The sequence below is a fragment of the Chrysochloris asiatica genome, unplaced genomic scaffold, assembly GCF_000296735.1.
Source record: "Chrysochloris asiatica unplaced genomic scaffold, ChrAsi1.0 scaffold00107, whole genome shotgun sequence".
Classification (NCBI taxonomy): domain Eukaryota; kingdom Metazoa; phylum Chordata; class Mammalia; order Afrosoricida; family Chrysochloridae; genus Chrysochloris; species Chrysochloris asiatica.
In genome coordinates, this window is record NW_006408625.1 from 7,738,499 (window position 1) to 7,748,034 (window position 9,536).

At 47.6% G+C, this 9,536-nt stretch overlaps 1 protein-coding gene across 1 annotated transcript in view; it reads left to right on the forward strand.

Annotated features, from left to right (window-relative positions):
• The first annotated feature begins 451 nt into the window (after positions 1-451).
• Positions 452-9,536, forward strand: part of ROBO3 (roundabout, axon guidance receptor, homolog 3 (Drosophila)) — a 24,546-nt gene continuing 15,461 nt past the window's right edge. The window contains exons 1-7 of the mRNA XM_006867679.1: positions 452-611; positions 4,486-4,812; positions 5,334-5,491; positions 6,789-6,909; positions 7,009-7,147; positions 7,393-7,520; positions 7,801-7,925. Coding sequence (XP_006867741.1) covers positions 452-611; positions 4,486-4,812; positions 5,334-5,491; positions 6,789-6,909; positions 7,009-7,147; positions 7,393-7,520; positions 7,801-7,925 — 1,158 coding nt within the window. The remainder of the gene's footprint in view (positions 612-4,485; positions 4,813-5,333; positions 5,492-6,788; positions 6,910-7,008; positions 7,148-7,392; positions 7,521-7,800; positions 7,926-9,536) is intronic.

Below are 9,536 nucleotides of genomic sequence, written 5' to 3' on the forward strand. Positions count from 1 at the left end.
TCTGGTAGAAGGACAGAGACCAGCAGCGTATCCTCCATCTCTCATTTTGGATGCTTTAAGAAAGGGATGGTGGACGCAGGGAGGGCTTCCAACTTACGCTAGAGACTCAGGCTCCTGCCCTGCTCGTGGTTATCAGAAAGAGGCGGGAGCGCGAAGTGATGCGGATTAATCCTGTAATTACGCCATGGGCCGCATGGCACCTGCTTTCAGCCTGAGCAGCTCCCAGGGGACCCAGTAGGGTGGGAAGGGTGGGGGTAGAGTGAAAGAAGGACGAAAGGAGGCGGAGGGCAAGCGGAGACCCGGACCGTCCCAGGCGAGCCGGCAGGACAGCGGCACCGTGGCTGCGGCAGCGCGCAGAGACTGTGGAGGGCGGGCTGGCTCCCGGCCCGTGGGGCTCAGACCCAGAGCAAGGGTCCGGAGCCCCCGGCCGCGAAACCAGCCCGTTCGCACCATGCTGCGCTATTTGCTAAAAATGCTGTTGCAAATGAACTTATTTGCCGATACCCTAGCTGGGGACATCTCCAACTCCAGCGAGCTGTTCTTGGGCTTCAATTCCTCGTTGGCGGCGCTCAACCACAGCCTGCTGCCCCCCGGCGACCCCTCTCTCAATGGTGAGACCCTGCCGGTTTGGGGATGTCGGACATAGGGTGGGATGGAGTGGGAGAGGGGAAAACTGGAGGGAAAGGAGATTTGGAACTGAACGGCCCCTCTCCGTGCTACCAGGGGTCAGTCATCGGAACCAAAAAGCAGAATGAGGCTTCCAACGTCTGGGGGGCTTCAGTTTAGGGTTTCAGCACCGATGAGAGGCGGAAGACTTAAGAGAAGATGGTCGTTCAGTCCAAGATATCCCACCTCCCCAGTCGCCCCCTCGCCTACCCCAAATGAAGGGAACCGGGGCTGGTGACCGAAAGTTTGGAGATCAGACAAGCCTGAGCGATAGGGAGGGCACAAAGAGGGAACAAGGATGTGGACCTAGCCCCACTACCCAATGACCCACCCCTTAAAGGAGCAGGTCTTCTTTCGGACCTGAAGTTTTCGGACCTGACGTTGAGGAAGCCAAAAGTTGAATGTGTTTGCTAACTGAGGGGGATGGACAGCAATCGTACTATGGAAACTTAAAAGTTTGTAGTGGGGTTCCCGGTCGGCCAACCCCAGCAGCGCTGTGGTAGGAGAGCAGTGCTAGTAGCGAGTTCGTTACCTCTAATTATGGTGATCAATACAAAGACTAGTACAGCAGCACTCCGCGGGGAGGCTCCAAGAGTAATTTGCAAAGAGATCCGATCGCACCCCCTATCGGTCACATGGGAAACCCCTTCTTTCGGAACGCCTTTCCACGTAGTTCTTCCCAGGTGACAATCCCGCTAACCTTCCGCCCTCCTTCGGGTGGAGGTGTAGCTGAATGGTGAGGAATGAAGTCCCGGCAGAGTGCATATGCGTTTTTTTTAAAGGGGAAATACTCCAGGTGTAGGGGGAGGAGTTCCAGGTTCTCATTAACATGGATATTAGCTATTCATTAGGCTGATGTAAAGTATCTCTAGAGACTGGAAATGACAGAGAAGAAATTCCAGGGTGGGGTGCCTGCAGCTGGTGTCTGCAGGAATTAGGGAGGACCAAACCAAAGGGTGTATTGTGTGTGTATGGGGAGTGAAATGGGATTCTTCAATCTCAAGACTTCCTACATCCTGCACAGCACAGCCTTTCCAGCAGAAACCTCAGCTAATCATGCCTCTACTTACCCAGCGCCTTCACAGAGCGTTTTCGCCATGCATTGTCTAGTTTACGCTTGAAAACCTACTGAGGTTTGTAGGGGAGATATTGTTAAATTTTGCCGCTAAGGAAGCAAATTTAGAGCGTGAGTGATACCCAGTGGTCATAAAACCAACGTGAAGAAAACCTCAGCAATAACAGAATTAAATCTATTCCCATTACATCCGAGGGAGGGTTCTGTGAGAGGAGGAAAAAGGGACTACTGGGGCCTGATTCTGGTGTCTAATTCAGGTAGAGAGTGTAGGATCCTGGATAAGGTGAGGTGGGCTGGAGAAGGAGAGTCCTTAAATAATGGTAGAATAGTTATAATTTATTGATTCTTATCCTATGGAGCAATTCCTTGACATACATGGGATGAAGTCCACTCTGTGGTACTTGTTTTTTGGTGTGTGTATGTTTTACATAGTACTGTTGAATATATGGCCTATGAATTCTCGCATTTCACAGGTGGAGAAATTGAGACCAAAGAAGTTAAACGATTTTCTCAAATTCTTACAGCTGGGAAGTGTGGATGTCTGAGGTTACCGTCCTGATTGAACCAACGCCTAAGCATTTATTTAACTACTCCTGTGTCGTCCACTATGGAGTTTATCTAAATTGGGACTAAGATGTGATGACAAAAAAATGTGGGAGTGAGGAGCAGAGATTTCCATTTGGAAGGGAGTAGATTAAAAAAACAAACTCCATTCTCCAAGTGAAGGAAAACCAGATCCCAATCAGTCACTCTCTCCCCTAAATGGTGCCAACAAAGGGCAACCCGTTCCCTTTGTTTCTCCAGCAAAGTTTCTAAGAGGAGGAGCAGGAAATTAAACCAATCCAGTGGTTATGAGTCAGGCAATTAACCTCAAGGTCAGCAGTTCGAAACCATCAGCCATTCCGCGGGAGAAAGATTTATAGTAAATCTGCTCTCGTAAAGATTTACAGCCTCGGAAATTCTATTCAGAGTCTGTGTGTCGGAATCGACTCCACGGCACATAACCATCACCACCACACCACCACCACCACACTAAGGCTAGAAAAGTTTCCCGCGGATTTAGGAGCAAGGGTAGGAGGGGTCAGGAAGAAGCACAGAACGTCAGCCGAGAGGTGTCTAGTTATTTTAAGACGTAGAGTTACGCAAGGCTGCAACGCACGTCCTAGCAGAACCGATTTCTGATAGCGGGACTGGGAACCCGAATGCCTGAGCATAACCCTCTCCTGAGTCCGGAGTCTTAAATTGTTCTACAGAAGACTAAGCGGGCAGAAGTCTGTAGTTCAAGTGTGTGTTGTTAAGTGCTCTCGAGCCGATCCGACTCATAGCGAACCTGTATAGGGTTTCCGAGGCTTTAAATCTTTGCGGGAGCAGAAAGCCTCATCTTTTTTCCCGGAGAGGCTGGCGGGCTCGAACCGTGGACCTTGTGGTTAGAAGTGCAGTGTTTATCTTATGCAGCTATCGGCTTCCTGTGAGAGAAGGGCAGAATATGATTTGAGTACTTAAGCTTTCTTGAGTCTTGAGCAACTTGTTAGGTTGTTGTTGTTAAATGCAATCAATCGGTTCCAACTCATAGCCACCCTGGGTTTCCGAGGAGCGGCTCGATCTTGCGTTTCAAACCTACTTTGTAGGCCAACGCATTAACCCACAGCGACACACCAGGACTCTAAACCATAAAACGGCACCTCTCAGGTAAAAGGAACATTACTCATATACCCGTTACCATTTGCATCCGATTTCTTAGAATTCATCTGAAATGTACCCGAAGTACATTCGTGGACTTCAGATTTAAAAGACATAGAGAGTGCAGAGGACCTGTAGGATAAACACTGGACTGCAAACCGCAAGGTCGGCAGCTCGAGTCCACCAGCTGTCCCGCTGGAGAAAGATGCTCCAGCAAATATGTACCGCCTCAAAAATAGGGTCTCTATGAAAGGAGCTCTGGTAGCGTAGTGGTTACGAATCGGGCTGCGAACCACAAGGTCAGCAGTTCGAAACTACCAGCTGTTCCGCGGGAGAAATTTAAAGATTTAAAGCCTCGGAAACCCTGTACAGGGTCACTCTGAGTCAGAACTGACTCCACGACACATAACAACAACAATGAGTGGGAACTGACTCCAGGGCACTTAACAAGAAATGATGCCCAACCCTAATACCCAGGTCTTCCTATCATAATATCCAGTGTGCCTCAGGCTGGTTCATTTCCATTTCACCCGCCTGTGAGCAGGCGAAGAACCTAGATCCCAGCGTAATGTTGTTGTTCACTGTGCTAGGACTTGTACAAATCAGAATGGGAACTGAAAACCAGACGCTTGCAGGTCTCTCGAAGCACTCACGGGCGCAGGATTGTCTTTGCAATGTTTTGTTTTGCTTCGTTTCGTTTTTCCAAGCAGATACTCGGTGTACCAGTCCGTCTATTTATTTGTCCTGCCATGACCCAATCACTCCCCACTTAGACTTGGCCAGAAAGGATGCATGAATAAGTCTTTAGGCAGAAAGAAAGTCGGTTGAGGGTTTTATGTCCTGATTCCTCTACTGTAGCCATCTCCCTTTTAGCCTAAAAATGTGGGGCGTCGGCCAAAAAGAGCATACTGGAGGCCACAAAGGAAGGTTAGCAAACCATGCAGGCACACTGAAGCACGGGAGATACGGCAGGAAGGCTCTCTTTCCTTCTGGCACTCAATTCACCCTCCTCCCGTTTCCCAGTCTGAACGCTCTTTGTCACCCCCCCATCCCTGTCTCCCCAGAGTCTAGGGTAGGGCGGAAGGACGCGATGCCGCGCATCGTGGAGCAGCCTCCAGATCTGTTAGTGTCACGAGGCGAACAAGTCACTCTACGCTGCCGCGCCGAGGGCCGGCCCCGGCCCAATATCGAGTGGTACAAGAACGGGGCGCGTGTGGCTACTGCGCGCGACGATCCGCGTGCACACCGCCTGCTACTGCCCAGTGGCGCCCTCTTCTTCCCGCGCATCGTGCACGGGCGCCGCGCGAGGCCGGACGAAGGCGTCTATACTTGCGTAGCCCGAAACTATTTGGGAGCAGCGGCTAGCAGAAACGCCTCTCTGGAAGTGGCAGGTGAGTGTCCCTGGGTCTGAGGGTTGCTGCAGAACCTGGGAGAAGCTAGAGAACACTCGAAAGTTGGACTCAGAACACATCCCTTCCTTTGGGACGTTTGGTCTCTAATACCCACGCCCAAGTCAGAGGAAAAGGTGGTCTTAGGAAAGGGTCTGCAGGAATTCACTCATATCCAAAACAATTTCCCTGTGTCCTTATCCAGTTACATCACTCCCATTGTCATTAGGTACGTGCAGTCGTTTTCGATTCATAGCGACCTCATGTGACAGAGGATTTTCTTGGCTGTAAGATAATCACTGGATCGCAAGCTGTTTCAAACTCACCAACCGCTCCTCTTTGTATACAGGGTGCTATGAATCAGAACAACAATCTTTAAAGAAGCAGATCACTAGGTCTTTCACCTGCGGAGTTGTTGGGTGGGTTCGAACCATCAACCTTTGGTTAATCTTTTCGATTAAGCCCGGCGCTTAATCTTTTCGACACCAGAGCTCCCCTACACCATTCTCTTACTCCTCCTCCAGTGCTCCGAGACGATTTTCGGCAGTCTCCTGGAAACTTGGTGGTGGCGGTGGGGGAGCCAGCTGTAATGGAATGCGTGCCTCCTCGAGGCCACCCAGAGCCCTTGGTTTTCTGGAAGAAGAACAGTGCAAGAATTAAGGAGGAAGTGGGAAGGATCGCGGTAAGGGCCAGGTCATTGCTAACTTGTTGTTGTTCAGTGGATTTCGACTCCTAGTAACCCATTACCACAGACTAGAACTATCCCATAGGGTTTCCAAGACTGAAAAGCTTTTCCAAAGGATAGGGATAGGTAATGTTCCAAGGATATTGTAATGGATGAGAGCAGTATCTTGGAAGTGATAAGGCTGGAGAGTTGTGATAGGGCACCAGCTGGCCCGTGTTTAAGAGTCAGTTATTGAATGAGGGTAGGATGGAACTGGTATATGGATTGTTGTTGTTAAGTGCCATTGAGTCAATTCTGACCCATAGTGACCCTGTATAGGGTTTCCAAGGAGCAAATGGTGAGCTTGAACCACTAACCTTACAGTTCAAACAACTTTGCAGTCTGACGCATTAGCCCACAGCACCACACCAGGACTCTGGTGTATGGATGTTGTTGTTAGGTGCCATTGAGTTGGCACCAACTGATAGCCACCTTATGCACAGCAGAATGAAACAATGTCTGATCCTGGGCCAACCTCACTACTGTTGCCACACTTGAGTCCATGGATGCTGCCACCTGGCCAATCCATCTCGTTGGGGGTCTTACCAAACGTGATATCCTTCTCTAGCAACTGGTCCCTCCTGACAATATGTCTGAAGTATGAGAGATGAAGTTTGGCCATCTTGCCCTCTAAGGAGCACTCTGGCTGCACTTCTTCCAAAATGGATCTATTGGTTCTTTTGGCAGTCCATGGCACTTTTAGTGTTCTCCTCCAACACCATAATTCAAAGGCATCAATTCTTCTACGGTCTTCCTTATTCACTGTCCAACTTTCACATGCATATGAGGTTATTGAAAATACCATGGCTTGGATCAGGCTCACCTTAGTCCTCAAGCTGATATCTTTGCTCTTCAACACTTTAAAAAGTTCCTGTGCAGCAGATTTGCCTAATGCAATATGTTGTCTGATCTATTGATTGCTGCTTCTGTGAGTGTTGATAGTTGATCCAAGAAGAATGAAGTCCTTGACAACTTCAATCTTTTCTCCGTTGATAAGAATGTTGTTTATTGGTCCAGTGGTGAGGATTTTATCAAGATGGTGTATGGTTAGGGAGTCTGATATTCCAGTGACTGGTGGGCAGTGGTTTGAGCTTTAGGAAAAAGATAGATAAACCAGAGCCCCATCTTAGGCAGATAAGTGAAAAAACTTGGCCAGTCTTCTTCACTTGATGTTTGCTGTGAGAATCAAATAAATAATGTATATCAAATGTTTTGATGACTGTAAAGAACTAAAGTTGCCATGTTTACTCTGCAGATCCGTGGAGGGAAGCTGATGATGTCACATACACTCAAGAGTGACGCAGGAATGTATGTGTGTGTGGCCTCCAACATGGCAGGAGAGCGCGAAAGTGGGGCAGCTGAACTTCTGGTACTAGGTAGACAGGGGAGTTTTGGAATAATGGCAGTGGGTAGGCTAGAGAGTAAGTACCTACATAGACCCCATGACTGTTTGTTTACTCACTCACCCTTCATAGAACGCCCCTCATTCCTGCGTAGACCAGTGAATCAGGTGGTCCTGGTTGATGCTCCAGTGGATTTCCCATGTGAAGTGCAAGGGGATCCCCCTCCTCAGCTGCGCTGGCGCAAGGAGGATGGGGAATTGCCCGCAGGCAGGTGAGAACCCCCTTCTTTCTGCCAGTAAAGAGTCACTGAGATGTAGACACCTTCTCACTGGAGGAACTGAGAAACTGTGTCCCTGTCCTATCTAGTCCCCATCTTTTTTCATTTATGGACCCAGTTTATGTCCCTGCTCAGTCCTGCCTTATTTTTGTGTGCCCTGCCCCTGGTGTGTGTCCTGGGGAAAAGTGAAGGGGTTTGTAGTTGTGGTCAATTCAGTCTGGGGATGGGGAGTGGAGCAGGTATGAAATCCGGAGTGACCACAGCCTTTGGATTGGGCGGGTGAGTGCTGAAGACGAGGGGACTTACACCTGTGTGGCCGAGAACAGCGTGGGCCGTGCTGAAGCGTCTGGCTCCCTCCGTGTTCATGGTGAGAGCCCCACTGGGGACTGCCTAAAGCAGGAGGAATGGGAGGAAAGATGGAGGGTGGGTAAGCACGGAGGAGAATGGAAAGTGGGTGTTGTAGAGAAGGACATAGTGGGGAGATGGAGGAGTTGCCTGAGTCTCCTAGGAAAAGGGAGAGGAGGAAAAAGGCTAAATAGGCAAGAGGTGGATGTTTGCTCTTACTTCAGTCAAAGGTGGGCTTGTCTGTCTCCTCTTTCCTCAGTCTTGCTGATACCCTATTCCTTTATCTCCCTTCTCCTTCCCAGTCCCACCCCAGCTTGTGATACAACCCCAAGACCAGATGGCAGCTCTTGGAGAGAGTGTGGCTTTCCAATGTGAGACCAAAGGAAATCCCCAACCTGCCATCTTCTGGCAGAAAGAGGGGAGTCAAGTAGGTGGTCATCTTCAATACCCTTTTAGCTTTTCCTCTGGGTCTTAGCCTCACTCCTCTACATTCCACAAACGTCTTTCTAGGGCATCTTTTCCCCTTTGTTCCTTTCAAAAACCCTTGCAGTTTTTGTTTTGTTTTAAGAATTAAATAAGATAATAATATAAAGGCCTGGAACATATTAGGCATTTTCTTTTTTATATATTATTTTTTAAATTATTGTGATTTTGGTGAAAGTTTACAGAGCAAATTGGCTTTCCATTCAACAGTTCATACACATTTTTGTTTTGTAACATTGACTGCAATTACCACAAGGTAACCATTTTTACCATATCCATTTGTCCTTCATTTCTATCCCTTCCTGCCTTCTGAGCTGTATCCCTGGGCAAATTCTGCCCTTTTGATCTCATGTGGTTGATTGTTCTAAGGAGTGCTACCTCCTTGGTGTTACTGTTCACTTCATAGGCCTGTTTATTGTGTGGCTGAAAGTTGAGCCAAGGAGATGAGTTTAGTTCCAGGCTTGAAGGGTAACTAAGGGCCACAGGGGAGAAGGATGGGAGGGTTCCATCAGTCTCGATCAGAACAGTTAACCTGGTCTATTTTGTATTATTTTTTATTTTGTTCCATATTTTTCTGCCACTCTGTCCAGGATCTCCTATTGTGATCCTTTTCAGAGGGGTCAGCAGTGGCAACCAGGCTCCATCTAGTTCTGGTCTCAAGGGGCTGGAATTTACATTGGACTAATTGTTTCCATGTGTCTGATTACTCTCATTCTTTGCTCTGGATGGGGAGAGACGATAGTTGCAAATTTGATAGCCATTCACAAGCTTTTTTTTTTTTTTTTTACTTTTATTATGAATTAAGTGATAGTTTACATTGTAGAAAATTGGTTTTCACCCAGCCAATCATGTTTTGTTTCATTGCAATGATTACAATCCCCTCCATCAGTTAACAGTATTTGCCTCTATCCTCTACCCCCCTGTTTTTGATGTACACAAAAACATGCAGAAATATATAATCATTTAAACAACCAAAGGGCACATTTTGCAGGTCAGCCTTTTGCCTACCAGCACACAGCCTTTTTTTTCCCATGAGTCTAGAGTCCTCAGATGCTTTATCTCTCCATGTCATCACCTGTGCCTCCATTTCTGGTGTCACTGCTTTTCTGGTTAGAACTCTATGTTCTGCATTCTACTCTTGCACTTCCCTCTTGATGGCCCTAGGGTCCTCTATTCCTGAATGTAAGATTAATTACTCTGCCCTTTTACACAACTTCTACCTTTACAGTTGTGACAATCACAATTAGTCATGATAACAATTACACAAGTTTTGTTTTGTTTTTTTTTAAGTTTTTATTGTGAATTGAATGATACTTTACATGGGAGAACATCAGCTTTACATTCATCCTATCGTATTTCCTTTCATTGCAATGACTATAATTCCCTTCATGCATCATCATTCAACAGCATTTGCTTCCATTTCCCTCCGTGTTTTTTTTTTTTTTTTTTTTTGTTGTTGTTAGGGGTGATGTACACTGTTGCACTCATGAATATATAATAATTCAATCAACCAATGGTCATACACTGCAAGCCGGCCTACCCCCCCACCCCACCC